The following is a 12,418-nucleotide window of genomic DNA, read 5'->3' on the forward strand; positions in this document are numbered from 1 at the left end:
CAAGAACTTTCCTGAAATACTACAGTTGGAAGCTCTGTACCAGAGGAGCACACTGTGTATCCAAGGATACTGACCTATCAAAATTGATACCAAGGGGTGCATGGGTGGCTCAGTCGGTTAAGCATCTGCATTTGGCTCAGATCATCATCCCAGAGTCCTAAGATCAGACCCCACATCAGGCTCCCCGTTCAACAGGGAGTCTGATTCTCCCTCTCCCTCTGCTACTTCTCTCTCTCTCTCTCAAATAAATAAATAAATAAATAAATAAATAAATAAACAAACTGATACCAAGACAGATGCTGGTAAAACTATTGCACAAATAAGGGCAGGGGGCAGGGAGGTATCCTTAGCCATCTAGGAAAAAATGCCTGTGATCTATGAGGAAAAGAAAATTTGATTGTCGTCAGATTTTTGAGAGCAAGACTTCGTGCTGCAAGAAAATGGAAGATATAGTTAAGATTCTCAGCATAAGACGTGAGCCATGGATTTTTGCACCCAGCAAGACTTCCTTCCAAGTATAAAGGACACAGAAGAGGTGTTAGCATGCAGAAGCTCAGCGGCCCTGTCCCCACAAGTGATTCTTGAGGAATCTATGAGATTGGCGGTCCTCAAAGTGGCCCCAAGGCTGGCAGCATCAGCGTCACCTGTGAACTTGCTGGAAATGGAAGTTCTTGGGCCTCGGCCAAGCCCGAGTGAGTGAGGAATGCCAAAGGTGGGGCAGCAATCTGTTTAAAAAGCCCAGTGGGTTCTGACACATGCCGCCTCTGATCCGGGTGATCAAAGTCATTAGAGCGACAGCAGCGCCGGGGCGTAATGAGCGACCAGTTTGCTCATTGTTCTAAGACTCAGTGAGGACTGAAAAGGAATAAGGAAGGTAACAGCTGTCTGCTCAGTTGTGTGTAGTGCAATTATTTTTAAATTAAGAGAATGGACAAATATGTAAAAAAAAAAAACCCCTATATTACTAGATTGAGTAATTATATTGGTAAGGACAGTATTCACGTCATGTTTCTGAGGCCATCACGTGTGCAATGGGGGACAAAGTCAGTGAGTAAAGACGGCATCTTCATGTCCTGTTGCCGCCTGTGTCCGTAAGCGCGTAAGCACCTAAATGTAGGTGGGTCATGAGGAGAGGCTTAGTTAAAATCAAACAAAACTCTGTGGTTCTGAATTGGACTTGGGCATGTTCATGTGAACTTGTGAGGTATTTTGTAGAGAGCCATCCTATCTCTGTCTACTCAAAAGGCCTGAGAACAGTAACCAGTCCAGTAGCTGTGAGCATCCCCGGTACCCAAGTTTGCCATCCAGAAATGCCAAGTCCCGCTAAAAGAGACTGCAGCTTCTTTACAAATGGCTAATTCCAGATCTGAAAGAGGAAACAAACAAGAGGAGACTGGGGCGTGCTGGTCATACCTCACCTTAGGCTGCTCAGGCTGCCGTGACAAAATACCACAGCATTGGCGGGGTGCTCACACAACAGACAGTTATCTCTCACAGTTCTGGAGGCTGGGAGTCTAAGATCAAGGTGCCAATGAGGAAGATTTTATTCTGAGGTCTCATCTGTTGGCTTGGAGGCCGTATGTGGTGAGAGCTCTCTCTTGAGGATCCTTATAAGGGCACAGATGCCATCATGGGGGTCCCACCGTCGTGGCCTCATCAAACCCTAACTGCCTCCCAAAGGCCCCATAACAAGATCCCACCACATTTCACAAGATCAGCACTTTGTGGGTTAGGACTTCAACGTAGGAATTTTGCAGGGACACAAGCGTTCAGTCTACAACATACCAGTTATCGAGGGAGCTAGCATACATTTTTTTTAAAGATTTTATTTATTTATTTATTTGAGGTGGAGGGGGAGAAGACAAGTAGGGGGGAGCAGCAGAGGCAGAAGGAGAAGCAGACTCCTCACTGACAAAGAGCCTGATGCAGGACTCAGTCCCAGGACTCTGAGATCATGACCTGAGCCAAAAGCAGACACTTAACCAACTGAGCAACCCAGGCGCCCCGGGAGCCGGCATACTTACATCAAAAAGCACCTAGACATCAACCAGGAGAGGCTCCTGTTGGCCCCAAATGCAGTAGTTAAAGCTTCTACAAGGATAATAATCACAACTGCTTTAAATCAGTCCGGTCTGTTTAAATCCATGAGGTCAGCGATTTTCTTCCACTACTCATTAGTCACTATATTCATTTCCTAGGGTACCCGTAACAAAGTCCCCCAAACCAGGTAGCTTCAAAACAACAGCAACTTAGGGGCACTGGGTGACTCAGCTGGATAAGTGTCCGACTCTTGATCTCAACTCAGGTTCTGATCTCAGGGTTGTGAGTTCAAGCTCCACGCTGGGCATGGAGCCTGCTTAAAAAATAAAGAAAGTATATTAATATTGTTTTTTTTTTAAAGAAACATAGACCAGAGTTTTAAATGGGCAAAATTCAACTGTAGGATCTATACCTTCATCTTGGAGGGATAAAACTTGAAAGAGGAGCAAAGAAGTGATGACCGTGACAATGAGGACAGTGTGCTATTTGGTGGGGAATGGTTGGGGTTGGTATTAGGGTGGTCAGGTGCTGGGCCTTGTGAAACGGCACCATTCTGTTTCTAAACCTGGGTGTTTGCCTTTCGACGTCTGAGGTCATGGAGTTATCAGTTTCTGACTTTCTGTATTACAGTTTCATTTTCCAATAAAAAGTAAAAAAAAAAAAAAAAAAAACAGAGCATATGCTAATCACTGTGTCGCTGTGTTCCTGTGAGAGCCCAGTGAAATAAAGTATGAATCAGCCTGAACCTGACTCACTTCCTTAGCCCCGGCGAGGACCTCAGTCAGAGTATGAGCTGAATAAATCAACAGGAACTATTATTAGGGGTGTGTTTACACATTCTCAATGTAGTAGCTGCTGTTTATTGAGCTGGCATTTTTTTTTAAGATTTTATTTATTTATTAGAGAGAGAAGGAGCAGTGGGGAGGGGCTGAGGGAGAGAGAAAGAGAAGCAGGCTTCCTGCTGAGCAGGAATTCCCATGGGGGGCTGATCCCAGGACCCAGAGATCATGACCTGAGCTGAAAGCAGACGCTTAACCAACTGAGCCACCCAGGCATCCCGAGCTGGCATTTCTTTTTTTTTTTTTTTTTTAAAGATTTTATTTATTTATTTGACAGAGGGAGAGATCACAAGCAGGCAGGAAGGCAGGCAGAGAGAGAGAGGAAGGGAAGCAGGCTCCCCACGGAGCAGAGAGCCCGACGCGGGGCTCGATCCCAGGACCCTGGGATCACGACCCGAGCCGAAGGCAGAGGCTTTAACCTCTGAGCCACCCAGGCGCCCCCCGAGCTGGCATTTCTTAAAATGACCCTGCACGTCACCCATATCACAACCATCTGAGGTGCTTGTTGAAAATGTGGATTCGTGGACACTCCTCTGCCTTCCAACCCTGGATCAGCCGGAAGCAGAACTTCTGGGGGGAGGAACCCTGCAGTCTGCATCTTTTTCTTAAGCTCCCCACATAATCCAAGTGCAAACAGAAGTGTGATAACCCTTTGAATGGACTCATTCACAGTCAGAGGTAGAATTTATAGCATTTAAACAAGTTTGTGATAGTCCTGTGGACTCATTAAAATATAGCAGAAAGCTATCGGAAAGGTGAAAACACGGGGCTGGCACTGTTGTTGGCTGCTAAGACAATCGGGGAAAATACATGCTGTTTATTGAGTATCTAGTATGTCCCAGGCTCTGTGCTACACTTAACCTTTGTCAACTCACTTAATTGTGGGAGGTGCCTGAATTTACCCACCGTCTTCCCTCTGAGACTCTCCCATGATGGTTCTGCTTTTCCCACTGCTACAGGTGGAATCACTGACTACAGAGCTGTCAGCTGAGCGAAGTTTCTCGGCCAAGGCAGAGAGCGGGCGACAGCAGCTGGAGCGGCAGATGCAGGAGCTCCGGGGGCGCCTAGGTGAGGAGGATGCTGGGGCCCGGGCCCGCCAGAAGATGATCATTGCAGCCCTTGAGTCTAAGCTGGCCCAGGCTGAGGAGCAGCTGGAGCAGGAGAGCAGGTAGGTTGGGGGGGGGCACACAGCTGGAGGGTGGTCCCCACATTCTGATCAGGGAGATGAAGGGGAGCCATGTTACAAGCCCCTGGTTTAGAAACATCCTAAAGATGTCATAATATTAATGATGGCTGATTTCCTCTATTATTTAAGATACTTGGGGCTACAAGTAACTGTACGCCCACTAAGAATAAGATTTGAACAGTAATGTAGGGGCGCTTGGATGGCTCAGTCAGTTGAACATCTGACCTTTGGCTTTGGCTCAGGTCATGGTCTCAGGTCATGGGATCAAGCCCCACGTTGGACTCCACACTCACCCTCTGCTCCTCCCTGCTCCCACACAGTCTCTCTCTAAAGTAAATAAATCTTCAAACAGTAATATAGCAGTTAGCTCTAGCTGCATAACAAACAAGCCTAAAGTTGAGTGGCTTAAAATAACACCCATTTCTTACTGCTCATGAGTCTTTGGCTGGCTGATAGGTTCTGCCGATCTGAGGGGCTTCCATTTGCTTAATGCCTTGCCTGGGACAGTGAGGCTCACTTGTCCCTGCTACAGACTGGCCCAGGATTGTTCACATGACAGAGTCCAGGTTCCACGGGTGAGGGCAAGTGTTAAAGGCTTCTTGGGGCCTAGACTTGGAACTGGTACAATGTCACTTCTGCTGCATCCTCCTGTCACTAACGCAAGTCGTGTCGCCAGCTCGGATTTAAGGGAATGGTGAAATAGATTCTGTCTCTTGGTGCGAGAAGCTGCAAAATCCTATTGCAAAGGCTGTGGGTAGAGGAAGAGGTGAGAATTGAGGCCATTTCTGACCTAGGCAGAGCAGTGGCCTTGGGGACATGTATGGGAAACGTGGTGTTTCCAGGGTGTTTGGAGGAGGGTGACTGGTCCTGAGAGCCTGTGACTCAGGAGAGGGATGGGAGGCAAGAGCCTTGAATGCCAGGCTGAAGAACTCTGTCTTGGGAAGTGGAAAGCCATGGATATCTGTGAGCCGGAGGGGATGGGGGTAGGGTCAGTGCTGGGTGTAAAAAGTCCTCCTGGGGATCAAGTTGGGAGCAGACTGGAGGACAGAGACTGGGAGCTGGGAGGCTAGAGAGGAGGCTGGGAGATTGTGGCAGAAAATGAGCCTAGCCTAAGCTGAGGCTAGAGAGTGAGGATAGACATTGAGGGGATGAAAAAGATAGAGAGGCAGAAGGGATAGAGCGGGTGCTGATAGGCTGTTGTGGGTGTAGGGAGAAGAGGACAGTGTTAGCAGTTAAGTCCCAGTGACTGGGGGAATAGTGGGGAAATAAGTTGAGTTCACTGGGGAGTATGATGAACATGGGGTCTCAAGGACAGGCAATGGGAACCAACCCCAGAGGGTCATGGGAGAAGGTGTTGTCATCCCAGGGCCCAGCCAAGGGCCCATGGGCTCACAGGAGATGTAGTTTGGGGTCTCTGGAGAGGCCTTCCAGAGGCAGATGGATATACCACTCTGAGCTCTTTCCCCTCCCCCATTATACAGATGGAGAAACTGAGGCTCAGAGGGTGTTAATGACCTACTCAAAGTCACCCTGGGAGCAAGGAGTGGCTGGGGGATCTGTAGTTCAAGGAGCCTCCCCCACCACATCCCTTTCCACAGCTTAAGCCCTCCCACTCCCCTAGCCCCATGTCTGCCTCTCAGCCCATCTGAGGCTGCCGAGCACCACCCACCACTAGGGGCCCCTCACATGGACTTCACCCCGGGTGTGATGGTCCTTGCAGGAAAGGATAGAGGAGCTAGGGTTGTGGATGGGGAAATTTGGGGGAAGGGAGGGACAGGCTTTGAGGGGACAGGAGGTGGGGATGGCTCTGGTGTCTGATCTGCAGATCTAGGGGGAGCACAGGGGGAGAAGGAACTAGTTGGGGAGAAGGCGCTGAGCCTGGTGAGGAATATGAGGGGTGGGGGGGGGGTGTGGGGTCTGGTGGGTGGCCAAGGCCGGGGGCCTGGCTGGAGCCCAGGAAACAGATTTAGCAGATGGCTGTGGAGACCTGGGGTGCTGATGAGCTTGTCCAGGGGAAGCATGTGTATGAGAGGGAAGAAGCAGCCAGGGTGGCTGATGGAGATGCTCTGGGCTTCCAGAGTGTCCCCCACACACTTGTGGACAGTGGAGAAGGGAGTTGAGAGAGAAGGGACAGGCCAGGTCAGGCGGGAGAGCACAGCCTTGAGCTGGGGGCTCGGGCTGGAGGACAGAGAGGAGGGGACAGGACAGAGTCCAGGGGACATCAGGACAGGGTGAGCATGAGGCAAGGAAGGAAGGGGCAAAGATAATGCCTTAGATCTGACCTGGGGACTGGTGGTCAGTGAGGCAGTTCCCTAAGAGGAGGACTGGGGTGCACAGTGGGGTATGGGAACTGGTGTAGACATGAGCCACTTTCAGGAACATTGAGCACCTTGGTACAAGTCAAGGACTAGATGCCATGCAGTCGGGAGCCTGGGAGCCATGTCTGGCCTGTATAAACTGTGGGAGCTAGTGAGGGTGGGAAAGAGGGAAGAGGCCACTGCAAAAACAGGACAGCAGCCCCTGGACAAGGCTGAGGGGACAGAAGCCCACATGAGCACCTCTCCTCATTGCCTCCTTCACACCCCTCTCCAGGGAGCGCATCCTCTCCGGCAAGCTGGTGCGCAGGGCCGAGAAGCGCCTGAAGGAGGTGGTGCTCCAGGTGGAGGAGGAGCGGAGGGTGGCTGACCAGCTCCGGGACCAGGTGAGCCACTGACGTTTCTGGGGAGCAGCGGGGGGGATGGTCTCTGCTGACAGAGACGTACCCCATGCTATCTGGATGCAGTGAGTTCCCATCACGAGAGGCCACGTGTGACCACCATCCTGGGGCTTGGTACATCAATGGAGAGCTGGCATCGGTGACTTTGCGATCTGTCCATTGTGGGATCGAGGACAGGTCCTGGTGGGGAGCTGAGACAGCCAGGGAGAAGGAAGAACTGAAACCCTACCCGAGGCTAGGCCAGGGCTAAAATCACAATGTGTAATGTTTACAGAATGCCTACTATGGGCCAGGCACTGTGCGAAAGACATTAGGTGTAGTATATTCAGTTTTTATCAGAACCCTACAAGGCAAGTACTATCCTTTCCCCTCTCATTCGGGTGATAAAAATGAGGCAGAGAGATGATCATGAGAGATGGCGTCTGGGTTCAAACCCCAGGACTCTGACGGCAGAGTCTCTCTGCTCTTATTTATTTATTGAGCAGCAAGTGTGCCCCAAGTGCTGTGCCACTTGGTTTAAAAAACCAAAAAACAAAAACATGTTTGCATTCTCTTACCAGCCCCAACGCACAGGTGGGAGAACAGAAACTTCAAAAGGGGACACAGTTTATATCAAAGTCACACAGTTAGTAGAGACAGAGCCTGCATCAGATCCCGGGACTCTCTGACTCTAGATAGCGTCACCGTGGCCTTAAAAGCTCCGCTGCCGCTTATTTGCCCTGCATCCCATGATTATCCGGCACCCACCACTGTATTTGGCATTGGAGATGTGGCTGTGAACAAAACAGAGAAGGTCCCCCATTCATGGAGCTCACATTTGTAGCATAAGGAAAGGAAGACACAAACCTATAAACAAGGAGAGATGAGGACAGATTGTGACAGGCGCTGTGGAGGAACAAGAGAATGAAGAGAAAAGGAGAGGTGGAGGATTAGGGAATACTCCCTAGACTGGGGGTGAGGGGGTCGGGTCAGGAAGACCTTTCTAAGGAGGTGACATAGGAATTGAGAACTGAAAGGAGAGAAAGAGCCAGGCAGGGGGAACAGCAGGTGCAAAGGCCCTGGGGTGTGGAAATAAGTCTGGTGAGTTTAGAGCAAAAAGCAGAGCAGTGTGGCTGGAGAGAAGAATGGGGAGGGAAAGTTGAGTGATAAGAAAGGAGGCCAGAGGGGTTGGTGGGAGGCAGATAACGTGTGTCCCCTCCCCAAAGACAGAGATAGCAGGGTTTGGGGAAGGTCTTGGTGAAGATGGTCTCCCAATGGGTTTATGGGAAGAAGACCCTGCAGGACCTGGGATGCCAGACTGAGGGGCTGGCACTTTGTCTCAGTGCCACTGGGAAGCCATGGGAGGGCTTTGAGCAGAGGAGAGATGGGGTCAGCTCTGGGCATAGAAAGACCCCTCTGAGGCCAAGTAGGGGACAGCCTCACATTTGCAGCTGGGGTGGAGGCTGGCAAGAGGATCTAGAACGAAGCATGAACAGAAGGCAGTGGGCAGGAGGGATGGGGTTCGGGGGCCCAAGGGAGTGGCCCAGAGACGCAGCCCGGTCCTCTACTCCTACCAAGCTGGAGAAGGGCAACCTTCGGGTGAAGCAGCTGAAGCGGCAGCTGGAGGAGGCCGAGGAGGAGGCATCCCGGGCTCAGTCAGTCCGCCGAAGGCTGCAGCATGAGCTGGAGGATGTCACAGAGGCCTCGGAGTCCATGAACCGGGAGCTGAACACGCTGAGGAACCGGCTCCGGTAGGGCCAGCCACGCATGCGCACCCTCCCTCCATAAGCCCCGCCCCCCAGCTATCTCTGCCCGCCTCCTTTAACCTCTGTCTCTCGGTCTTCCCTCCTCCCTGCAGACGTGGCCCCCTCACCTTCACCACCCGCACCGTGCGCCAGGTCTTCCGACTGGAGGAGGGCGTGGTCTCGGAAGAGGAGGCCGAGGAGGCAGAGCCTGGGGCTGGGCCGGCACCACCAGAGCCTGATGGGCCGCCTGTGTCCCAGCCCCAGTGACCCCACCCTGTTCCCAGCCATGGCCCCTCCCTCCCTGGCCCCTGGCCCCTGGAGGCCCAAGTCCCCAGGAACCCTCCCTCCGACCTCCAGCTTCTTGCACTTTGGAAATGGTGCCACCCTCTGGCACTACAGCACTTACCAACCCAATGGCGGGAGCGGGTGCTGCGACCTCCTGTAAACCCCTAAACACAGAGGAGCTGGCAAGCAGGGAGACGAGGACTGGGGCTTTCGCTGGGGAAGAAATCCAGGTGTAGTTGGCAAGCTGTGGTCCCAAAGGGCTTCCCTCCATCCTTAAGTTGTTAATGATCTTTATTAGCCAGGGAGCATGGCTCCCCTGGCCTCCGAAGCTAAGGCTCCCATTCCTCTCCCCCCACCCCCATTTCTTCCTCTCGCTCCACTTAGCCACTGATCCCTGAACATCTGAGCGACAACAGCCCGAGCCCCAGGTCTCCACCAGCCTTTGTCCCTTGCAGAGGGCGGGATAAGGGGGCCCCTCTCCCCCCATGCTCCGCCCTCCCTTCTGATTGCTCTTGTGTGATCACAGTTTGGTTGGATTTTCCTACGGGGCCTGGAGGAGGCTCCCGTAGCCTCTCAGCGTCCAGGCTGTCGCAGAAATAAACCCCAGCCCCAGCCCTTGGGGCTGTGTGTTCCTGCACGGAGATCTCTGATGGGGCAGCAGGTGGGGCAGTCTGCTGGTTCGAATCTGGCCAGTCTGCTGGCCAGTGTTGGGAGCCGCTGGGGTACCTGGCATTTAATGTGAAAAAACTCATTTCGGCCTCCTTCCCACATATTCCGAACTTCATTATAGGTGGGGAAACTGAGGCTGAGCTGTCCCTTGCTCCAAGACTCCCAGTAAGTGGCAGAAGGGATGCTGCACTCTGTCTGACCCTTTGCAAAACAGTGACAGGGTGACCACTAAGCCACCTTTTGGATGGCGATCCTTTGTTTAGCTGAACATGGGCTAAAGGTGGGCCGCTCCTCTCAACCTTCAGCACAACCCCTAGAGATAGGGATTCCATTGCTTTCCAGCACCTAGAATAGTGCCTGGCATGCAGTTGGAATTCATATATTTGCTGAATGAATAGATCACCCCTTCCTGCCCTATTAGAGTGGTGGAAACAAGCCCAGAGAGGTTGAGACTTGCCCAAGGACACACAGCTAAGAAGCTGAACCCACACAGTCTGCCCACGGGCTTCAGAGTGGGCGATGTGGAGCATGTGGCCCTCGGGCCCTGACCTCCTGTTGGAGACCCAGCTCCACTCCTCTCCTGGGGTCATCACCCTGACATCAGAGCTTCTATTACCAGATGCCCTCACAGTTTCAAGTTAGGGGTGTGGATCCCCATTTTTACCATCAGGGAAACTGCGGCAGTCACTTCTTACCCCCTCCCCCACACCATCCCCTAGAAAAGTCACAAGGTGAGACCAAGCGATCAAGGGGATATCTGGACCCCCTGCCCCCCACAAAGCACACAGTCTTGCTACTTTAATATGACCCCTGTTCTTGAAGACCCAACTCCTCTGGGAGGAAACCCCCCAAGCCGGCCCGGATCAGAGCTCCCCAGCAAACAGGATGCAATTTTTAAATGAAAAGGAAACTTTTATTTTGGTGGGAAGTAAGAGGGTGGGTGGGAAGGGGGCATGACACTTTTTTCTTTAGGGAGGGCAGGTGACATGCGGCAGCTTCTGCATTGGGCGGTTCATGCACCCAGGGTGGGCGTGGGGGAGACTTGGGGGAGGGGCCATGCCGACCCCTCCCTCCCTGCCCTGGGGGTGGGCTGAGAAGACCCGCCATTAGCACCAGAGTTGGACGATTTGCAGACCTCCCCTCCCCACACTGACTCCGGACACCCGCCCCCATCCCTGAGAGCGCCCCCTCGCCACTCCTCCCACCTCCCACTTCGACAGGCCAGGCCTGTCCCGCCCACATTTGAGTGAGAGAGTCTTATTGCTGTGTGTGTGATGGGGAGGAGGAGCCGCTGAACTCAGGGAGACCCCCCCCCCCACGCCGTTCCTTCCTCCCCAATCGCCCCGCCTCCCGCCCCGTGTCCGTGCGTTCCCGGAGCGCAGGAGGGGCGCGACATGCGTGTGGGGAGCGCGTCATGCAGCGCATGCGTGTAGTTGCAGGCACCCTGGCGGCCGAGGAGAAAAGGGGAGCGGGACTTGGAAGTTGTCCCTTTAGCTCTCTCTTCCTCCCCGAATCCTACACTGTTGACTTGGGGGATGGGGACGGTGGTGAAGGACGAGAGTCACGTTTTGTAAAAGTTTATGATCGTGATTACTTTCAAAAGCTGAACTAAAAAGCTGGGTACGTGTGGCAGATTGGCGAGCAGGGGGAGACGTTGGGAAGAGGTCTGTACCCTTTGGAAAAGATCCTCACCCCCTTTCCCTGCGCTGTTCGGCTTCCGTGAGGATCATGGGAATCTGGGGGCTATTTTTTTTTTTAAAGAAGTTAAACCCTTTGGCAATATAACCAGTCCCCACCCCCATACCCTGGTGTCTGGAGCCCCTAGCCCTTTGCCTCGTCCCACTCCGCTCACACCAGAACCTGCCCCACCCCTCACCCCTGATTTAGGGTTTAGGGTTTAGGGTCCAAGGAAAGGATGGGGGGACTCAAAATGCCCCTTGCATAGGAATCGTTGCATCAAGAATCGTGCTCAGTGACACCCCCCAACCCTCGGGTTGGTGGGGGGGGCTCCTGAGGCCGTGGGAGCAGAGGGAGGGAGGTTGCTAATTCTGTAGGCCTCCAGCTCCAAAAGGGGTGGTCCCCTCTAAGGATTCTGGGACCGTGTGGTCTCTGGGCTTGGGGGAGGTAGCGCATCCTTGAGCCAGGATGGGATATGAGAAATGATCTTCCGCCCATGAGCATGGCAGGACGAGGAATGCCGGAGAAGGGTGGGCTGGGATTCCAGCCCCTGTAGGTTTGTCGTTTCCCAGGCTTCCGATGTTCCAGTGTCCCTTGATGGGGGCACAGCCTCTCCTGTGAGTGGAAACACTCTACCCTAAATAAACGGTGTCCGGGCCAGGCAGCAGTATCCGGACTTACCGGCCTCTGGAAGATGCCGTAAAAGACAAAACTTTCTAGATTAAGTGTCCTTGTACTGCCTAAAACTTTAGCACATCACCAGGGGTCCAAATATAGCCCTCTGGGAAACACTGATGTCCATGAAGAGGGTCCCTTTTGGGCACCATGTAGGGGAAGGGGCTCTTGGAAGAGGCAGGTCTAGGCATAAGAAAGGGGATGCCCAGGGGAAGGTCTGGTTCCCTGGAATTGCAGACAGGTTGAGCCTATCTTGGAAATTCTAGCATCAGGAGAACCTGAGGTGGATGTCTGATGTCAGAGATTTGGGGATATCTGGGTGGCGGGGGAGGGGGGAGGCCTGAGGATTTGGTGGTGTCCAAGAAATGTCCAAGTGTGGGAAGGATTTGGAGCATCCCAAAGGCTGAAAGTGAGCTGAAGGGCTGGGTCAAGTCTTGGAGGTTCGAGGTGCTGGGATGCAGTCCAGGCAATGGGTGGGGTGGGGCTTGGGGAGGGCAGCATCTGTATGCAGAGGTTAAGTCCCAGGACCCTGTGGGGATTTAGGGGATGCGGGGTGCCAGGGTTGGTCTCAGGGATTCTGGGTACAGGTCTCATGTCCTGGTAATTT

General features: G+C 53.0%; 1 protein-coding gene across 3 annotated transcripts in view; it reads left to right on the forward strand.

The window, feature by feature from the left end:
• The window catches only part of MYH14 (myosin heavy chain 14), a 79,631-nt gene extending 70,223 nt beyond the window's left edge, over positions 1–9,408 (forward strand). For 2 of the 3 annotated variants that reach the window (XM_032838893.1, XM_032838894.1), the window contains 4 exons: positions 3,839–4,047; positions 6,658–6,766; positions 8,339–8,511; positions 8,619–8,772. In XM_032838893.1, coding sequence (XP_032694784.1) covers positions 3,839–4,047; positions 6,658–6,766; positions 8,339–8,511; positions 8,619–8,772 — 645 coding nt within the window. Of the gene's footprint in view, positions 1–3,838; positions 4,048–6,657; positions 6,767–8,338; positions 8,512–8,618 lie in introns of all 3 variants that reach the window. The other variant, XM_032838892.1, reaches the window with a different exon arrangement.
• The last annotated feature ends 3,010 nt before the right edge of the window (positions 9,409–12,418 follow it).

The sequence above is a fragment of the Lontra canadensis genome, unplaced genomic scaffold (genome assembly GCF_010015895.1).
Source record: "Lontra canadensis isolate GAN:19392208 unplaced genomic scaffold, GSC_riverotter_1.0 scaffold107, whole genome shotgun sequence".
Lineage (NCBI taxonomy): Eukaryota > Metazoa > Chordata > Mammalia > Carnivora > Mustelidae > Lontra > Lontra canadensis.